The 22,176-nt window shown below is 30.6% G+C and overlaps 1 protein-coding gene and 2 long non-coding RNA genes across 3 annotated transcripts; 2 read left to right on the top strand and 1 right to left on the bottom strand.

The window, feature by feature from the left end:
* Positions 1 to 2,762: 2,762 nt before the first annotated feature.
* On the top strand, positions 2,763 to 5,699 carry LOC134268878 (uncharacterized). The gene is made up of 8 exons (XM_062751118.1): positions 2,763 to 2,839; positions 2,948 to 3,036; positions 3,229 to 3,445; positions 3,564 to 3,671; positions 3,898 to 4,078; positions 4,580 to 4,677; positions 4,790 to 4,831; positions 4,941 to 5,699. Exons 2-8 carry the CDS (start codon positions 2,971 to 2,973, stop codon positions 5,036 to 5,038), a joined length of 810 nt encoding a protein of 269 aa, XP_062607102.1. The 5' UTR covers positions 2,763 to 2,839; positions 2,948 to 2,970; the 3' UTR covers positions 5,039 to 5,699.
* A 4,399-nt stretch (positions 5,700 to 10,098) lies between these two features.
* LOC134268866 (uncharacterized) lies at positions 10,099 to 10,970 on the bottom strand. The gene is made up of 3 exons (XR_009992449.1): positions 10,848 to 10,970; positions 10,326 to 10,431; positions 10,099 to 10,221 (listed from the first exon to the last, which is right to left on the bottom strand). It is a non-coding gene; the product is annotated as an uncharacterized LOC134268866 (long non-coding RNA).
* Positions 10,971 to 11,084: 114 nt separating this feature from the next.
* LOC134268865 (uncharacterized) lies at positions 11,085 to 13,780 on the top strand. Its single transcript, XR_009992448.1, has 4 exons — positions 11,085 to 11,360; positions 11,841 to 11,944; positions 12,083 to 12,503; positions 13,201 to 13,780. It is a non-coding gene; the product is annotated as an uncharacterized LOC134268865 (long non-coding RNA).
* The last annotated feature ends 8,396 nt before the right edge of the window (positions 13,781 to 22,176 follow it).

The raw sequence follows: 22,176 nt of genomic DNA, 5'->3' as shown, positions 1-22,176 counted from the left end.
ATGTATTTACATTTTTGTTTGTAACACGAATAAAATGGTTTCATTGGAATGAGTCTACGTACGTGATCAAATCTCTTGTAACACCTTATTGCGTTAGATAATTTAATTATTTATATATCTTCATGATAATCCAAGTGAACTCCTAAGAATGATATCTTATTTATTTAATAAATGAAAGGATAGTCAAATAAGTCTTGCATTTAGACTTAATAAACAGTTTGTCTCTATATCGAGCATATAAGACAAATAAGGCCTCAACTTAAAATGGAAGTAGTCTCTGCGGAGATGTGATTTTCGAAAGTTAATTTAGAAAGTTGTTTGTCTAAAAATTTAAAATTGTAAACCGGGTAAATTAAAAAGAATGGCAGATACATTAGTCACATCCCGCAAAACTTATTCCTCCAACACTATATGCACTTTAATGCAACTTTGGTTTAAGTGAAAACTACAAAATGTTTTTGAGTCGATGCGACACACAAGTTAAACTTTTGTTAACTGACCTAAAAATACTCTGTAGTTGTATTGTGCAATTGAAGATGCTTTATATTGGACTTAAAAAGACAATACACAATAGTGGCATTGCGTTTATTCAACTCGTGAAACACATTTTTCTAACAGTACAGCTATATCATCTTTGACAAAATATAACAGCCACAGGGCAAGTTTTTGCGAAATTTTCTTGCGCATTTTGCCAATAATTTTTAGAATATATTTTTATCTATTTAAAGCCTTCTTTCTACATTTTTTCAACGACAAATGTCATTAAAAGGCTGTTTTACGACGATGATTGAATTTTTTACTTCAGCCTTTTCAGTCAATTCAGTTGTAATTGTAAATTGTCACTTGCACCCCTTGCGTAGAAAAAAGAGCAAAGTGCCATACTTATAAAAACTACACATTTTATATCAAATTTCCTCCCCTGATTTTTCTCTTTTTTTTGTTTTGTTCTTTTGATTTTCAAAACTTCATTACATTCAATTAACTTCAACCAAATAAACTAATTGAATGCAAGTTACTTCCTGAAAATCAAACAGAGGAACCAAGGAAGGCTTTCCAAGGAAATTTTGTAAATTGTATATGTACAACACACAATGTATATAGTTCAGAAAATATATATATGATCTCTCAAAATACATTTTTTGCAACAAAACCTAAATAAGAAACTTAATTTTGTGTCTGACAACTGTTCCTTTTATATTCCATTTGCTTACAAACTTCAACATTTCTATTCAGCGTTTTCTCTAAGAATTACATGTACGAATCTGAATCACAAAATACATTTTCTATGACGTCCATGAAATACCATTAAGTCCTGTTAAGTGTTAAGTCCTGTCCTCTTTAACTATTCCAAACATTTGGCCTCTGGATTGCACATTTGTTGAGACACATCCATTTACATGTAGTATTATTGATAATAAATCCTAAGTATGAAGTCATCAAATTCTTTACTTTATCAGGTTTGAACAAGGTTAAATATTTTGATAAATATAAAAAGATTAATGCAGATTAAAAGAACCATTATCAATATATTGCATTCTTCTTTTTTTAAGTTGATAAAAGGTCAATGACTACCGAGTTGGAATGTTTAGACAATCTTGTCGTTATTCCAAAATATTTTTATGCATGTACTTAGCTCTTATGTAACAATATTTTACATTGTTTTATTTAAATAAAATTTATTCTTTGGGAAAAAAACGTTTACATTATATGATAATATAAAAAAGACAGTGACTATTTTATATGAATCAAACTGTTTTTTTTTTTAAATTTTGCAGTTTTGAATTATACGTATAAGCACACAAAGCGTGCAAATCCGATTGTGGACGGAAGTGTCGTGACGGACATATTATAACTATGGCGTAGTTACACTGCCTCGCTAGTGAGCTACAAGTAGCTTTTGTTAACACTAATAACAACACTCCCATGGGTAGTTAAATCAGGGTATAATATTTCTCATGCACTCAAATCAACCTCAACCCATGAGTAACACATAATATAATGTTGTTTTGACTGACCCACATTTGGTGTTCATATGACTCATGTCAGTCTTTTTACAAAATCATGAGTATATATTCCTTTTGTGCAGATCAAGTGAACTGAATATTGATTTTTTTTGTGATGTGCCAGAAAATCTGTTTATAATGATTCGCAGTTAAACATTTCAATAATTTCTGAACGTTATATTAAATAAGGCAAACATCACCGTGACAATAAATGCTCCACACAACTCTCCATTCTTTTTAATTAATTCATGCATAATATATAAAAAAGCTGAATATTTTTTAGGTTTCAAGATACATGTTCCACCCGTGTTATCTTGCACTAAAAAGGTGAGAGTGAAAAAATGGAAGAAATTACGATAATAATAAAAAAAACAATGATAAAAGCAACTTAGAAAACTTGTAATTGAACATAACATACTATTACTATGCAACGGAGAACTTTACCTTTTTCTAATTTTTTTGTTTTAATCATTTCCCAATATAAAATCTTAATCTTAAGAGTTCTGGCTACAATCATACAATGAGAAAACATAAAGATTCATCATGTATACCGGGGAAGATATCTTTTAGTATTAACGTTTTACTGTATATAAAGGAAGAGTACCATCGTCATGTCTTTTATACAGGTAGCGAAAATGAATTTATTTTTAAATGGTGAGATAATGGGAATACCCGATACAACACAGATTATGAATGACACATTTAAGTAGCTACCGGATATTCATGCATTTGATAAATATATACCATTTCCTGCAAAATTTTTCGGTCATTTAAATGAAATCAGCCTAACCACAAAACCACAGTTTTTGTTCGTAAACACTTAGTGGTATATTCTAGTAAGACTGCATCTGTTCACTTTATGCTAATTCATCAATAATTTATGAAAACATTTTGTTGCTTTTCAATATCTGTTGCACTAATTACCCCATCTTTATTTTTTACAGGTAATTTTATTTGCAACAATACAATGGAATTAAAGTGCAAATTGATCCCTACCATTTGGATTGCATTTGTAATTCACTCTGCATCAACGGTAAGATTACAAGCATTATTATTATATGTATATAAAAATCAACTTTTGTAAAATAATAAATTCAAAATAAGTAAACTTGTTTTGTACAGTTATCTAGTGGAGTAATCGCCTTAGTTTGCAGATACAGTAGTAAGTTTGAATGACATGAGCTTGCAGGATTACTTTAATATCATTATATCCAAAAATTTTCAGACTCTTGCAGAGATACCTGATGCATCTAAAGGATGTAAAGAACCAAATAAAACTGCAGTTTTTGTAGACTCTTGTCCAACAACAGAAAAGAAATGGAGAGAGGCAGCATCACGAAAGGGATGCAAAAATCGCTGTTCCTCATTTGAATATCACTGTGTAATAAACGCATGGATAAATGAAACAATAGAAGTTTGTGCATCTATCAAAAATATTGTTGGTAAGAGAAGCATCATCATGTCGTTTAATTTTGTAAATTTATATTTATTAAAGATTGATTGCATATAATTTCATTTTCTGATACGTTAACTCTTCCTTAAAGTATCTTTTGTTTTCAGGAAGTGTATGTGCAGAGTACAGTTTTGGTGGATCTAGAATACAGCGCAACGAAGGCGCAAAATGCAAGAAATGTCCATCAAGTTATTTGTCTAGTGAGAGCTTTAAATGTACGTAGTATTTTTAACCTTCATTACGCTTTTGTGATAGAACATGAAGTGTTTACACTTTGTAGTATAAAGTAGGAAAACATGAGTCAAAAACTTCAGTTCTAAGTCTTAAATTTAGCACTTTTTGGGTAATTTAATCCAAAAATTCAAAGATAATCAATAAGATAATTAAATGGAGGACGTCCTTAATGAAGATAAAATATATCCTTTTTTCCTCCATATATAGATCCGGAGTGCTACGATTTAGTCAACAAAACACGTGAGAAAAGCAGACCAACAGTTTTAACAAGTTCATATTTTACGACGACCAAGGTTACAACAGACGATCAAGAACCAATAACACTCTCAAGACAGGAAAGATTGTCCATTGACCCTGACTCAGATTCAGATTTTCATGCCCAAATAATGTAATTTGTTTTTAAATATGTTTGTTTAGTCATACTGCGATCAATTATCATACGTTCATAAAAATGGCTTTATAAGAACTGAAAATAAACCATACATCAAGAATTTTTAATTAAAAATATCGATGGACCGTTCATGGTAGCTCAGTCAGTAGAGCGCTCGTTCCGTGATCGGGAGGTTATGAGTTCGAATCTTGGCCGGAACCGACCTAAGTCGATAAAATTTGATAGCAACTGTTCCTTCGCCATGCTCGGCACTTTGAAATAAAAGTTGCGGGTCCTACGGATGAGACCTTAAAAAACAGCGGCAGGCGTTGACACGATAAAGATATCTCGCTGTTCAATGGCCGTTAGTGTCGAGTAAAAGTCAAATTTGAAGCCCTTCACCGGCATACGCTGAAGTCTCTATATGAGTGAAAAATTCTTGAGAGGGACGTTAAACAATATACAATCAATCAAAAAATATCAATGGAATATAACTTTCTATATTCTTTCTTCTTCCAGCATCCCAATCTGCTTTGGAATTGCCAGCCTGATAATTGGAGTTCTTATATGTATTCTACATGTACATCGTTCTAGGAATTCATGTTCCTCTATACTAGGTATGTGCTATTGTAATTCTTTTAATTCCATTTCATTTGGAAAACCACAATGCTTGACACATACTTAGAAGTACGTTTACTTTATATCAACTTTAATCTCTTTTTATTACAGATACCATATCACGGTTTTGCAACTTTCAGAAACAACAAAAACGTAAGATTTTAAAAACTTAACACAGCCTTTCTAAACCATTATTTATTACTGTTAAGACCTAATTGCAGATGTATTTGTATAAAACCAAAGCTGTACTTTTTTTTTGCAGAAACCGATGTTAATGAAAATCCTGATACAGACATTGAAAACACACCATTAAATGAGGAAACCACAGACCGTTGTTCGGTGGAGATGGAGCCGTCATGAGATATGAAAAGAATGAAATGACCAACTTCTAGGCGAAACAAATTATACTTGATCCTGGGGAAAAATTTATACTTCAAGAATAAGATTTTTTTATGAAGGTATGAAACGAAGTCGGTTATGTGATCAAATCCTATATCGCCAAAATGGCTCGTGCAGTTTGCTTTCCATACTCCACAACATCTGATCATTTGACCAACTGTGTGTTATTGAACGTTTATATTTTCCTTTTTTTTATTCTTGTCACAAAGAAATACAATCACTATTTCAACTTTGCTATTAAACTGCGAAATAAGGTACATAAGATATCGTGTGACGTCATATTTGGAACAATTTAAGTGGCTCGTGCAGTTTGCTTTCCATACCCAAGTACTAATGATCTAGACCAACGGAATGCCACTGAAAAATTAATCTCAATTGAATTTGTGTTACTTTATAAATACATGTGTAAGGCATCGGCAAAAGTCAGTTTAATGATTTGTCATCCCTTTTTTACGTATATACACATTTATTATTGATGTACAAAGACAGTAAATGGCAGCTTATGTTTTGTTGTGTTGCATCTATTAACTATATACACGTTTTGTTATATACTTTATTACCACTGTCGTAGTTTGTGAACTGTGCCAAACATTGTTCAATAAAGGTACATATTAACCTTTCATACTGGAATTCGAAATTTCTTGCCAAATAATGAAGACATGAAATAAATAAACTGTTCAAATTAAAACTTTAATTTTAAAATCAATCATACGAGGGTTGTCCGTAAAGTTCGTGGACAGGCTAAGAATTAAATAAATGTTGCATCATTGATATTTATTGTTAGCATATTTCTAATTCTTTACTAAATGTGAACTGAGAAATGTAAAATCGGATTCCATTTTAAATGTTTAATTACAATTATGACTTCGTAATCGGACTTGGTGTGGAGACCCAGAACACCGCTAAATTTTGATAAAAAAAATATTTATCACGTTATAAATTTCATTTGTATTTCATAAAATTCTGCATAAATCTGGATAACTTTTACATTATGAGGTTGACAAAAGTGATCACTTCAAACCTGCAAAATTTGAAAAATCAAAGTTGTAAAATGGCTGAGCAATCAAAGTAAGTACATATTAAGACGGATCGGAATTGTTCAAAAAAGGGACATTTTTGGAAAAGGTGGAGCAGTGAGCAGTGATAAAATTCCGGATAGACATCGGACAAAACAACTACAAAGACCAATACATTCTATAAACAATCGGGAAAACATAGTAAAAGAAGCCGTACATTATTATTAAAGTGGCCTATAATATTTTCGGACGGAAGGAAAAGTTTACAGGATGACTTGCGTGAAGAAAAACCATCAATCCGAGATTGCAGGGCTGTAAAAAATGATCTTCGTTACGTTACTTTACAGTCACTGCTTGAAAAAACACCTTTACAAAACTTTACTTGTGAAGTAAATTTCATTAAAGGTGCTCCCAAAAGCAAGGTCATCTTTGTATTAACTTTACAAAAAGTAAAGGTGAAAAGGTAACCTTTAATTACACGAAAAGATAATTAAATATAACCTTTCACCTTTAATGCCATATTAAAGTTCATTAAATATACATATTGTAGAAAATTCTTATTTAAATGCTGACTATTGTTTAATACACTTATTCTTTGGATTTTCACAGTTAGTTTAAAGAATCTAATCTAGTCAGTATCCAGAATTTTAAGACAAATGTCATATATTGTTTTTATTATCTTGTATCCATTTCCAGTGGAAATTAGTATTAGAAATGGTCATCTACAGATTCAAACACTCGACTCATCATTATTTGACAGACTACACCTCAAATAATACAACACCTATGATGTAAGCCAGGTTAGCTTAGTTGGAGCAGCTGGCGTTTATTATGATACATGTAACAAAACATAAATTTTTAACATACATTACATTGAATGTGAAACAATAAAGCACTGCAATGCATTTGCAAAATAATTTACATGTAATAAATTGTATCCCTATCACTAACATTAAAAACCGCCCAGGCAAAAACCATAGATGGTTAACTATGGAAAACCTGTGTCCGTCGCTATGTAAATAATGTCTCAAAGGAGAATGCCGGACGTGCATTCGGTGCAATAGTTAAAAATGCATGAACATCCTATAATATTTGCATGTATGAAAAAATCAAAATTAAAATACATTTCAACAGTTTTGTTATTTCCATTACCAGTATATTTATACAAATATGATATATATAAAGCAAAAAAATTGTGTGTGTATTTAAGAGCACTGGCTTAGAATGATATGAACATATTACTGAATACTCATTTCTCATTGGCTTTTCTTTGGCCACGCCCACATATACAACCAAAACCATTATACATTCCTCGCATACAAAGTATTCCCGCTATACTGCGAAACACAGGAAAAAAATATTATCTGCACCAGAATTGCCTACAACTCTCTGAATTGGATGACATAGATCTTTAATATGTACATTGATATTAATGATAAAGTAATTAAAAATATAACAATGGGAAAAATTGGCATACTGATATTTTTCATTTTCCAATCAAAAATGATCTAAAATATTCTGTATTTTTGCTTCTCATAATATGATGAGTCAGATATACAGCACAAACAATATCCAGTTATAACCTTGAATATAAACATTATATTGAGCTATCTTTGACTTTTGTTTTCCTTTAAACATTCAGATACATGTGAGAAAAAATCAAAAAAGAAATACAGATGACAAGTATAAATTTCACATTTCTGCTTATGAAATGGAGGTCTCATTTCACTTTAAAATATAATACTAATACATGTACAATATTTATTCTTTATGATGCATGTACATATATAAAATAAACTTTGCAGTTTAAATTGAATTAAAAATGTGAAAAAAATTACATAAAAGGCTATTTGATTTGCACTTATTATACACAGCCTAATAACATCTTCAACTTGTAATGCAAAATGATGCATTTTACATATTCACAAACACAAAATATGGTGAAAAATCTATTAGAATAGATGCTGGGATGCAGTTTGCAAAATGCATGAGATCATGTACGAGTCCAGCTTCACCCCGTGAGTCTGTCTATGTTTGATTAAGTTTAGATTTGTTTTTATGTCTGTGGTAAATGTTAGTGTGTTTGCATATGTGTCCAGCTTCACACATTTTCATGTATGTGCTCGACTTCACACGCCTTGGAAAATATGTAATAGGTTGTGGTAGATGCTTGTGTGTTTGCATATGTGTCCAGCTTCACACACCTTCATGTATGTGCTCGACTTCACACGCCTTGGAAAATATGTAATAGGTTGTGGCAGATGCATGTGTATTTGTGTATGTGTCGAGCTTCACACATTTTCATGTATGTGCTTGACTTCACACACCTTGGAAAATATGTAATAGGTAATGGTAGATGCATGTTTGCATATGTATCCAGCTTCACGTATTTTCATGTGTTTGCTCGATTTACACGTCATAAATGTAAAATATGTAACCAAGATGGTGTAAAACATTTACAAGTGTATGATGCACAAAGAGAACAAAAGTTCTGTGTGTTTTGTTCTGCAAAAAAATATATTATGTCCTGTTGAGAAACTGACAATCAAAATAAAGTAACATATTCATTTTACATAACTGTGCTGAAAATCACACATCAAGTTTAAATTACTGTACTGAAAATTGAATTTGTGCAAAAACTCTGAATGAATAACATTTAAAACCAAGAATGCTTGCATGTTCATCTATAAATCTCCAAGATATTTACTAGTTAGTTTGTAGCGCCGCATCAGGCAGTCTTATAACACATTTCATAATGTCAGTTTGCATGAATAAATCAATTTATCCTTGTTCCTCACATCTTGCTGAAATTCTAGTCTACAGTTTATTTACACAGCACATCACAAATAGAAACATTCAGGAAAAATAATTCACTAAAAATAAAATCCAAGTTAAATAATCACATGTACATAAAAATCCAAGAAATATTAGGTTATATTCCAAGTAAGTAAGTAACTTTATCTATCTCTAACAGTTCTATCTACTAAGTCTTCTATATTTCCATCTTCCTATCTTATTCTAAAATTCTGTCGCACTATATATATACTCAAGATCCGCTCCTGACGATCAGGAGCACATTACATGTATAAGATCCTTAAGATCAGGAATCAATACACAGGTCATTACAATCAGCAGGGGGTTATATAAGAGGCACCCTCTTAATATACAGATAAGATGATAATGTGTGAACAATTCAGTATTGAAGAGTTATATTACAGATAAGATATTCTAAATCGCTACAAGTTTACAAATTTTTGATCATATCATTGATAACAGTACATTTTCTTGATCATGACATCTGTTTTGGATTCCCCTCTCTGACATCTTTTCTTGTTCACCAATTAGTTCAACAGTCTTCTGGGTACTCAGGTGTTGTACAAGTCCTAATAATAATAATTTTCAAAATTATAAAGAAAAAAAAATACAATTTTTAAATATGTTTTCATTACTTCTATTGAAATTAAAGCACAAGCTTTTGAAGACATACTTAAGTAACAACACATGTATAACTAAACATAATGGAAATTTAGACAAAGCGAATCAATGTCATGCAAACATATGATAGTGATACATCTGTAATATCCATGAAACTTACTGAGATACTTAAAATGTTTATGGTGTGCTTTCACTAAGCTTAGCAGTATATAAACATCTCTTGATTAAATGTTGAAGTCCAATCCTCACCTGACTTGCACATTCATATGGATTGGTTCTATGTTGATAATCTCTTTCAACTATCTTTCACAACATCTGAAAGTCATCAATCTTCAAAATTAAATCTGACGCTCACCTCTCAAGTGTATATAGACTCCTTGTACAAATGCATAGAAAATAAGATTTTGAATAAAAAATGAATTATCTCCATATCACCATACCTGGCCTTTTTAAAAATGTGAGGAATTATTTAAAATACTTTTCTTTAGATAAAATCATGTAGTAAGTATCTAACAATGTTGAAAAAAAGTTATCTCTAGAATTTTACATTTATATATTGAATGTAAAAAAAAATCAAAAGACATTACCTAAAATGGAAATAAAGTACAACTGTGACTGGTGTCTCAGGCACAACCAATATACACAAGACCTTTCCATCCTTAGCAGCATGCATTAGCTCCACATTCCTTGCTTCTACAAAAATATACAATGAAAATTTGTTAAAAAATGAGAGCGAAGCTTTATATTGAATGAAAAATGCATTGTTCCTCTACTTAAAAAAAATCAAAAGGCATTACCTAAAATGGACATAAGGTACAACTGTGACTGGTGTCTCAGGAACAACCAATAAACACAAGAACTTTCCATCCTTAGCAGCATGCATTAGCTCCACATTCCTTGCTTCTGCAAAAAAATATACAATGAATATTTTTAAAAAATGAGAGCGAAGAGTGTAACATGTACTTCGGGGAACAGAGGAAGGGATTTTGAAGTCAGATTAGTTATATTTCTGCCAGTGTTGGCAGGGGCATAGTATCCGGGGGGCCAGGGGGGCTTGCCCCCCCCTCCCCCCACTTTTTTTCCAAAACTAACATACACTATTAGAAATGTACCAAAAATGTAGTATAAGAATTGGAACTAAATGCAGTTGTCACTGAGAAAAAGTTAACCCCCCTTAACTCCCCCCTTTATTGCCTCCCCCCCCCCCCCCACTTTCAAAAATTAAAAAAAAAAAAGATGCTACGCCACTGGTTGGGACGGATAAATTTCCATATTTAAATGAAACAAATTATGCGCAACAAATAAGACACATGTATTACCTTGCAGTCACCGGCCCACATAATGTATACAACTGACAATGTTCCAAAATCCCTTTCTTTGTTGTTTACTTGGCGGAATTTTCTTTGCCTTCTAGACTGGTTCCCAGCTCTGGTTCCCATACATTGCCGTGAATAAGTCCTACGTTTATTGGTTTTGTTCACAAGCTTCAACATCAATAAAATCTCCAGCACATTTACAGCTTGTATTGTAAACTAAACTGAAAAAATACTTTACACAATTTTTTTTTAGCTCAGTATTATGTTATCCTCTTCATTCAAGTAATATGTAAACTCTTCTCGAATGTAAAACGAACGATCTACTCTGAACAGTAACCCAAATATGGCACTGTGTATTCGGTTGAATAGCCAATCATTTCAAATCAAGTTGAGCGGGTCTGCATCGTTATTTTGACGAAGTTTGAAACCAGTGGCAATTTTTTGACACTTCATCTAGATTTAAGAAGATTCTTGCCTGAACATCTGCTCGAACTCCCGGGTTGACATGCTCTAAAGGTTTGTTTACGATTTCCAGTCGTTTTTACTTTCACTTTTCAGTACATTGTGCATGTTGTGAAAGAATGAAACTAATCAAAGTCACGGAAAACTACGCTTTGTATATTATTTTCTGCTAGGATATTAGATAAGTACTTTTTATAATTCTGGGATTAAATGTTTATGTGCGTCACTTTGTTCTGTTAAGGTGTATGAATCATAGGGGCTTGTCTGCCGGATTGATAAATGTAAAATATTTTTAAAAATTTGTATCTACAAAGACTACATTAACCATGTTAACTACACTCTAAAAGTTGCTTTAATAAAGATTTTGATCAGGCAAGAAAAATAATGTTGTAAGAAAAGTACTACACCTATAAGGGACCTATATATACTAACCTATATACATTACATGTACATAAACTCTCAACTTTGAGAGTTTATTTATTTTTATTTATATCATTTTGTATTTTAAACTGTGTCCATTTTCTTAAAACACAGGTATAGTGAGTTCAGTATGCAGATTATTGAAGGGAAAATATCAAGACGGGGCGAGGAAGACAACAAAACATGATTACCCAGATTGAGGATCCCAGTGTTCTTTGGTACAAACACATTTTAATAATAAATTTCATGAAATCTGTTACTTGAACAAACATTTACATTATTTAGTGCTTGAATTGCTCGGGAGTCAATATCGTCATATATTTGTAAAATAAAAATGTTCAATTTCCTTTGTATAGTCTCAAGCTACTCAGCCTACCATGAGAAAATTAAAAGATCTGTCATGAAGAAGAGGCTGGTTCTCAACTTTCATATTATAAATGGCAAGTATTGTTTAGAACTAAATTTAGATTATTCTTAATAAAAAATAACATAAGGGTGTTTGTCAATTCATAGCTATTATTTGTGATTGCACTGTGTATTAATTTTCAAAATCAATTCATTCTCTGGTGACCAAGTGCAGCAGTTTGCTTCAAACTCACAATTTAAAAAAAAAAAATATTGACTATATTTGTCCATATGTACAAAATGTTAATCACGGTATGAATTCTATTTCAGTATGATTGTCATTATCAATTTGAGGGACTCTCACCTAAAGTTCTTTTACTGTTCCATATCAGGAAAAAGGTCATGAGATGAAACATGCGATTGGGGAAAAAGGTACATATATCCTAAACCATAACTTCAGTATTATTCTGTTTACATGTACAGCTAAATTAAATACCGTATAAGTGGAAATTTTAGCGAGATGCAAATTTTACGATTTGTCCTTAAAAACTGGTAATTTATTTTTAGCGAGATGCTATTTTAGGGACTTTAAAATGCACATTTAAGAAACTAATACAAATAAAACGCAATTTTTAGCAATATTTAATTTTAGCCATCTCAACACCCTCGCTAATAATGCCAAAATTAAATCCTCGCTAAAAATTCTACTTATACGGTATGTAGCACAATATTGTTCTCTTTGTAAACTGACAACTGAGTAGTCAGGAAACCTATGATTTCTCAATATTTCAGGGATTTATTCTTTGTTTTTGTGTAGTACCCTTAAAAAATACATATTTCTCAAATTGTAATTTATAGGCTTTTTGTGATAAGGGATACATGACCTAACCCATTGATTCTTCATATAATATGTCAATAACAAGAGTTCCACTCATCTTATTAAATTAATAAATTTACATTTTTTGCTTTTTGAGATTAAAGGTCATGTATGAACTGTTTATTTATTAGTAAGGTTGTGCCTTGTTTTTAGTTTTATTTATCATGGTATTGTGAATTCTGATAACACGAAGCCGTTGAAAATATTCATACTTATGCATGGCACTGAAAAAAATACATTTTTTTCTTTTAGGAAAAGCATTAGGAAAATGCCTGCATGGTGAGAAAAGTTTTGAACTCTGAAAAGGGAGGTGTGACAAAAACATTTGACAGTTGTTGATTTCCACTAAAACCAATATCAACAAGAAAGAGGACGTAAAATAGTTTTATGTTGATTCACAACTTTAAATTTAAGAATGAACAGTTGTTTTTTTTATAAAACATGTCACATACAAAAAAAACATATTTGTAAAATGTACTTTGTCTTTGATATGTATGTAATTTGCAGGATAGGATGTGGGCAACATATACTGCCAAGAATCTTGATGATTTTAATTTTATGTTTGTAAAAAATAATGTTTTGTATTGTAATAAACAAAGTTAAAGTCAGCTTTTTCTTAATATGTATATTAATTATGATGTTTACATTTCCGCAACTTATCAATTTGGAAGGAAAACTTATTCATAATTTGAATAAGGCTTCATTCACTGGAATGGAAAACGGAAATTATTAACTTTTGTGGTTATTAAAGATGGTATTTGATTAAATTTAAGGTTTGTAATTATCAGATTGTGGTTATTAAAGATGGTATTTAATTAAATTTAAGGTCTGTAATTATCAGATTTAATATATCCTAAATACTGTGTTTAATGGTTGTAAATATTATCTTTACTTTTTTGTAAAGTCAAGACAATGTGGGACATTACATCATATTTAAGTGCATGTAAAGTTAATTTAAAGGTTACCTTTTCCAACTTTGACTTTTTTCAGAAAAGCCAATTAAAGGCATTGTAAATAATAAATTTACATTATCTTTACTTGTTTTGTAAAGCCAAATTTTCACGCAGTGAGTATTTCCGTAAAAAAATCGTTTTTACGCGGATAGAGGTTGGAGGATTGCAGGATATGAGGCAGGAATAGTTAAATTTATTATTTTACGTATAAACCTGAACATTTTGTGCACATATTTTTGACTGGTTAAAGCGACACAAGAAAATAATTGAGATAAACGGTGACAATATTAAGAAAAGTTACACGTACTCGTGTTATGCTTTTGACGTCGGGTGACGTCAAAAATTTTCATTTAAGTGCTCCGGGTGTGAGTGTGTGTCATTTTTAATTTGATAAAAATATAACTATTTGTGCTCTGTTTTTCTTGAAAACTTGCATGTTTATAAAATGAAACATGAATTTAATGAAAATAATAGTTTCATATATTCTATCAATGTTTTTTCAGAAATTATCAATGTTGTCCACGAACTTTCTGGACAACCCTCGTAAATTAACAAGGTATCTGTTAATACGTTTTTAGATTTTCTTTCAATAAGCCACAAAACAAGAAAATACATGTTACGAAAAATTCTGTGACAAACATTTCGAGTTTAAAACTATAAAAAAAATTTATCATGAGTACATATTTACATATCCGAGTGCATTTAAAATCATAATTGCTTTAATACACATACTGTGGATTGTGGATTTGTTTCTATGAGAGCTGTACAAAGCTTGTTAGCTAGGAATGGTTAGTGTCCATAAGGCGGAGAAGAAATGGGCAAGATATCTAAAAGATCAACGTACTAAAATTCATTATATTGTCTATGATTGCGAATAAAAAAAAAAACAAATGGTAAAATACACAAATTAAAAACATATTTAATTAGTTTGTGTATATGGTTTAGCTGGTCTTTAGTTGTCCCCTTCTTTCATTGAAAGTGGAGGATATTAATTTGGGTTTGTTCCTCCATCGGCCTGTCCTTCTTTTTGTCTGTCATTAATGCTTTCTTTTACATATGATATATCGAGAACCCCCTTTGGCTTAAAGGAGAACTCTTTTGATTTTAGTAAACATGAATATATGAAATAATTCTACAATTTCAGTCAGAGGGATAAGACCCCAGCCCCCTCCCCTTTTCTGCACATTCTTTACTTTTTTCACTAAGCGGCGGACACAAATTCTCTGAATAAGCTTGTTCTTCATGTTTTGTGATTAAATTCGCATCGTGATAAATGTAGAATGCCGCCTTTGCTTTTTTTTCGAGGGGATGATCCGCTTTGTTTCCTGATGAGTCTTGTAACTTCATAAAGTTTTTAATGACATTCTGATTCAAAATATATTTTTTAGAATAATGTACAAATGACATCAATCTTTTATAAATTCGTTATAGTAAGTTTAGATTACTGAGTTTGAAATGAAAAGACAATATTTTCTCCTTCCAAATCTCCGCTTTTTTGAAACAAGCTATACCCCACATGTACAAGTAAATAAATTTTAAAATAAGATTTTGGATATTTAAAATACACACTGACATAAAAAAAATAATTAAATGTTTTGAATTTATAAAATCACTCGAGGTAGATTTCTTTCGTAATATGAGCCAACAATATTGTGTAAGCCTCCGTACTTGTTAATTATATTCAATGGAAGCAAAACCTTTTTAAACACACATTCAAGAACCGAAGGTTTATTCAATGCATTTCCCATACAGCTTTAAGTTACCTATTCGTTTTGTTTTTTAATCGGTAATTTATAAATGAGACACTTCACTTTCTGGAAATTCTATCAGGGCAGGCATTTAATTTCGAAAGTACATCTACATGAAGAAAGATACGGATGAATGCTTTTGTTTTCCGTATTTATTTGCATTCATATGACTCATGCACTTTATAATTCATTGTATTCTAAGAACTGACTTTAAGATTGAACTATCTTACAGCTAATTCAATCTTAAAAAACCCATAAAAATTAAACACTCGTATCTTGGTGGGGACTTCAGGATTTCAATATTGATTTGAAGGGAATAATACAAAGTGTTATCATTAAATCAAACTTAAATATTAGTTTTTTATAGAGTGTTTTATGAACTGTAGAAATCGTTATTTGCGTGCACTTTTATTGTTTTCCGTCTACGATAATTAAGAAAAGTAACATTCCTTAATGGCCTCCTCTAAAGCATAGTTAAAGAATCAGTTACAAGCACTCGATCTTTCTTAAAGACATATATTTAAGACAAATCCGTACTTAGAGCATAAATTTCTATATGCATGTTACACATTAAGACGATCTTTTAAATAAAAAAAAATCATGAGTGAAAATATATATAAATGAGATTTTCTGTAAATTGAAAAGTATTTTAAAATGTTATTAATGAGAAAAAACGAAAGAATTAGGGACCAGTACGAGACACCAATTTCAATAAATCATTAAAATGACATTTATTAATTTATCAAAAAGGTTGCAAAGAGGAAATTTCCTGTTTGGCAAAGTTGCAGAAAAAACCTTTTTTTTGGTTGTGAAAAGATGTTTATCTAAATTTTAATCAAATAAGAAACACAAACACAATGCTAACAATTGCTGAACAAAAGCTTTATTTTTTTAAATGTTCTTTTTCTGTTCAAATAATAGTAAATCATTTTGTATCCGGAAAACCCAAGACTGGAAGATCGTGTGTATAAGTCACGGCGAAATCTGACTTAAAACATAGGTAGCAAGTGTCCCTATGCAAAGATAACGAACCTTTGAAGTGAAAATCCTTTGGATGTCATCTAAACACCGAGGCCCCTTATCAGGTTCAATGTTTTCAGACTTCACTAGGTTAAAGAACAATAAAAAATATACCTTTTCATATCATATTTCATTTAAAAGTTATTTTCTCTCGTGAAAACATGATGGTGTTGCAAATTCGTCACGTTTTGAAATACATCTTTGTTAGATTAAATTTCATACATCCTGTACATTTATATGGATGTTATTTCCTTAATCCCATATACATTGTATCTATTGTGATCGAAGCATTTGTCCGAATCAAATTATCAACTTCTCTGCTATCAGAATCAAATCCACATTCGAGGAATATCCAGTCTGTGACGTAATGCTATAAACTTAATGACTTAAACGACCAGCATTTGACATTTCAGAATCATAAGAATAAAAGTCATTATATATTTCTTTTAAATTATAAGTTAAATTATTTTAGTTTTCTTCGTTATTATTGCAATACATGTGTAGATAAATCTACGTTTATTAAATTTCAGTTTTAAGCATTTGTGCTAATTTAAATGTGTCTACTCCTTTTAAAATATCTGGTCATCTGGTGTAAGATATTAGAAAGTTTTTAAACTGTTTCGGTACAATGAAACAATTCTCGGTAAAAAACAGTTTTATTATTTATCTTGATAGAAAAAAAAAACTGTATTCTTCGTTGGCTTTGCTTCGTCGGAAAATATTGTCCTTAGGGGAAACCCTTATTATATCTATTTTTCTCATTTCATCCGTTTTATAACTATATATATTCTTTTCAATATTGTGTTTAATTTTTTAGGAGATAATTAACGTAAATTTGATGTAAATGTAAGTAAGTCTGGTAAGAACTAGAGGATTGTGAGCAAAGAGCTCACCAAATGATATCCTCGCCTCCCATATGAATATAATGGCAGTGTTTATGGTTTGCTCTGGAAAATCCAAAATATATATCAGATCAAAAAGTGAAAAAAGAAGGTGCATAATGGCGATATGTAATAAAGATTCAGTGAAAGGTTCATTAACTTTTCTCCAGTGGTATGAGTAGTACCAGTCTATGGTATGAGAGGAGTTGCGGATAAGAGATGGGTGCCCCAAAGGGTAACAGAAGGACGGAGGGATAGACAGACGGACGGACAGACAGACGTACAGATGGACGGAATTAACGATAACTCTATACCCTTCCACTTTTTAAGGGGGTATAATGACAAAATTTATAATCTAAATATTATGCTACATCTTAAAAAGATATGGCAAACTTCAGCTTTAACCCTAAAGATAATATTTTTCCAACATGATACAGTAAATATTATTGATTTTAAATGTTTGCGCTTTGTGAAATCTATTATTGCATAATAAAAATGATTATGAAGGGGGTTCACCTATAGTTTACAAATTGATAGAGTAAGTTTTTATTAATGTCTAAAAATAAGACAATATCGAGAGAAAAAAACACAAGAAAATAAAATGAACCTCTATAAATAACAAACTTTAATTTGTATCTATTATTCAATAAATGCATGGCAATATAGAAAATGTATGTTTTTAAATGTATATTGTTATATTTTTTTTTTTAAATTGGAGCACTATATTAAGTCTTTAATATTGAGAAACATTAAAAAAGGTTTAAAAATAATACATATCTTCAGATACATATAGCTTATTAAATTAATCAAAGTTGTGTAAGTATCGCTGTCGCTTTTAGTGATAGTTTCGAAGTAACGCAATATTGTTAAAAAATATTAAGTCTAAAAGGATCGTTTTATTATGATACATGTATGTAATGGAATTTTTGTTATACCATACATGAAGAATAGGGAGTATTTTTTTTTATCAAAAAACAAAGAAAAAAAAACCCAGAGCACTTTTGTGCACATTGATAGTGCAAGCAGTTGTAGCATGCACTTTATTGTTTGTATTTTTTATGTGTTTTGAACAGCTTTGTCCCTATCGTTTAAACAATCGATATCATACGTGCATAAGTATATGAGTTATAAAAAGATCTTTGATATGAAATAATATAAAAAGTATAAAAAAATCGTTTTAATATTTTTAACTTCAGAACCAAAGGAATTTCAATCATAATGTGAGCCTGCAATGATTATACTCGTCCCTCAAGGTCATTGAGCATGGAGAGATCTTTTCTTGTTAGTATTTCCTGCGACAAATGACCTTGGTTATAAAATCTTATTCCAAGGATCGATATCTACGCCCACAGTTAGCTTAAAACCCACTGAACCATATCCGATCAACTTCATACTTCGCGATTCTAGAGCAGACACTCGATAGCGCCATGCACATGATATCAAGAAAATGACAAGTTTCATAGTTAAAATTTGTATTGCATATTAAATCTTTGTATGACAAATATCAGCTGTAAAGATATAAAGAAAACATCTATTGAAGATGATAGAATATATACGTGTTATTGATTTTAAATGTTTGCGCTATGTGTAATCTGTTATTACATTACAAAAAGGAATATGGCGGGGATACACCGAGAGCGTACAAACTAATCAGCTTAGTTTCAATTCATGTTCAAAAGATATGAAAAGATTAAAAGGATCAAGAATATATTTTGTACCTCTATAGATAACAAGCATGTATTATATTTATAATCCAAATAACGAATGCATGCCCATATAGAAAATGGCATTTTTGCAATTATAGATAGGTATAACTTTCTTTAATTTGTGTAAAATATAGAGCCTTAAGTTTTGGAATAAGATATTAAAATTCCAGCTAAAGATAAAAGAAATGTCCTGATATAGTTATGAATATTTATGATCATTTTCAGGTTATTTAATGCATAAAGTTTGTGTATGCATATATGCCACTTTTATTGATACTTTTAAGGTAAAACTGACGTATATGTTATACAAACTTTATCGTTATCTAAATTACACGTACAAGGCTTAAAGGACCGTTTTATTGAGATATATAAAGGGAATTTTGTTTTACCTCACAGGAAGAATGAATAAATAAAAAATAACAAACAAAAAACAAAACAAAACAAAAAAACAACGAAAAAAAAAACAAAAAAAAAACAAAAAAAGCAAACAAACAAACAAACAAAAAAAAAAAAAAAGAAAACCATGAGGAACTTTTGTGAATATTTAAAGTGCTAAAAGTTGTTGCGTGTTATTTTGTTTGCATTTTAAATGTGCTTTGAACATCTCTTTCCAAAATTACGTGAAGGATAAAGAAAAAAAAAATCACGAAATAAACATAAAACATCTGCTTCGGTCATGTAGCTAAATGAATTCGAATACAATAGAAAATGATTTTAAAACAATGTAATTTTGAAACATTTCTTTTTATTCTGGTTCTGTTACCAATTTAGCTTTTCAGACCTCCCCATTATATCTCAAAATAAAGGACAATACGTAACTATCTTACTCTGATATCATCTTCTTTGATCGTACAGACGTACAGATTATTGCGTCTGCTTTTAAGTCCCGACTATGATCAAAATGATAAAAATTAAATTTTTACTAGTTTGCTTTTCCTTATAGCAAACAATTTGTCATATACGAGGGTTGTCCGTAAAGTTCGTGGACAGGCTAAGTATTAAATAAATGTTGCGTCATTGATATTTATTATTAGCATATTTCTATTTCTTTACTAAATGTGAACTAAGAAATCTTAATTCGGATTCAATTTCAAATGTTTGATAACAATTATGACTTCATAATCAGAATTAGTATGGAGACCCGGAGCACCGCAAAATTTCGATAAAAAAGTTATTTATCACGTTAAAAATTTCATTTGCATTTTATAAATTTCTGCAGAAATCTAGGTGACTTTTACATTATGAGGTTGACAGAAGTTATCACTTCAAACCTGCAAAATTTGAAAATTCAAAGTTGTAAAATGGCTGAGCAATTAAAGTTAGAACATATTAAGACGGATCGGAATTGTTCAAAAAACGGGACGTTTTCGGAATAGGTGGAGCAGTGAGCAGTGATAAAATTCTGCGTAGAAATCGAATAAAACAACTACAAAGACCCAAAATTTTTTTATGAAAAATCGGGAAAACATAGATAAGGAAGCCGTGCATTATTATATAAGTGGCATTTTATATTTTCGGACGGAACGAACAGTTTACATGATGACATGCGTGAAGAAAAACTATCATTCCGAGATTGCAGCGCTGTAAAAAATGAACTTCGTAACGTGATTTTACTGTATTTCCGTAAATAAAATCGTTTTTACACGGACAGAGGTCGAATGATTGCAGAATATGAGACAGGGATTGTTAAAAATTATTTTACGTATGGAACTTGTACATGTTGTGCACATTTTTATGATTAATTCAAGCGACATAAGAAATTTATTGAGTTAAACGGTGACTATATTAAGAAAAGTTACATGTACTCGTATTATGCTTTTGACGTCGGGTGACGTCAAGAATTTTCTTTTTAGTGCTCCGGGTATGAGTGTGTGTCAATTTTAATCAAAATATAACTATTTGGGCTCTGTTTTTGTTGAAAACTTGCATGTTAATGAAATAAAGCATGAATTTAATGAAAATAATAGTTTCATATATTTTATCAATGTTTGTAAGTAATTATCAATGTTGTCCACGAACTTTCCGGACTACCCTCGTATATTCATTAAAAGTTAATATGAAACTTTTAGCAGAAAGCTAACATATTTTGAAATTTTACGAATTAATATTTTCCGAACGCGAGCGCCATTCTTTTAATGCAAAAAATACATACAGCAGGTTATTAAGTAAATGTTACATCAGTTCACTCTATGCTCCTTCAGATTAATTTTCAATGAAAAGAAACCCGAATGAATAACGATTAAGTAAATCATTTTACCAAAAGTACTCTAAATCTGTACTTTTTTAGGGAAAATATGAAATGTATTTTACTATCTAAGTCCAAAGAATAAAGATCAAAGAATGATAAACTTTTCTGAAATCATGGGAAGATTTAAGGTCTCCTAAGATGAAAATTTTGTCATTTTCCTACAAAGGGCTTTATGAAAGATTTAATCATGTACCGACCCTTTTTACATCTCAAAAAAACTTAGAAAATGATACCTTATTACTTATATTTACATTTGTGACTTATTCATACTTTATATTTGCCTAAATTTTACTTTTAACGTGTGAAATGCGTTAATGTATCAAACCGAACGGCATGTATGTAATCCACTAAACTCGCGTCGACCCTTTATGACGTCACAGGAGAATTACGTTGAACATTTATCCAAACGCACATTTATGACCTCTTGACCTCTTGACCCCATACATGTATTGACACAGTTAAAAAAAGCTTGCTTTCAGTAGTGTTATATAAAGGAAAACATTTGCAAGTGTAAATATTTTAAATTTTAAACGAGTATTTTGTTTATCATACTATGGAAATAAAAGTTAAATTATTTGATTTCTACGAAGAATGAATTATATTCGTAATCGTATGTCCCCCAAGAAAGAAATTTAAATTCATCACCCGATTCCTTATATTTACATGGTTCTT

Source organism: Saccostrea cucullata, unplaced genomic scaffold, assembly GCF_032062105.1.
Source record: "Saccostrea cucullata isolate Sc308-1 unplaced genomic scaffold, CSIRO_AGI_Scuc_v1 ctg845, whole genome shotgun sequence".
Taxonomy (NCBI): domain Eukaryota; kingdom Metazoa; phylum Mollusca; class Bivalvia; order Ostreida; family Ostreidae; genus Saccostrea; species Saccostrea cuccullata.
Note: the sequence above shows the minus strand (reverse complement) of the source record. Positions and strands in the feature narration are given on the sequence as shown.

What these genes read in the sequence shown, in the direction of transcription:
- LOC134268878 (XM_062751118.1), top strand. Translation starts at nt 2,971, where the DNA reads ATGGAATTAAAGTGCAAATTGATCCCTACCATTTGGATTGCATTTGTA. An exon ending in TAATTCACTCTGCATCAACG is followed by an intron (nt 3,037 to 3,228) that starts GTAAGATTACAA and finishes AAAAATTTTCAG; the next exon opens with ACTCTTGCAGAGATACCTGA. An exon ending in GATTTTCATGCCCAAATAAT is followed by an intron (nt 4,079 to 4,579) that starts GTAATTTGTTTT and finishes TTCTTCTTCCAG; the next exon opens with CATCCCAATCTGCTTTGGAA.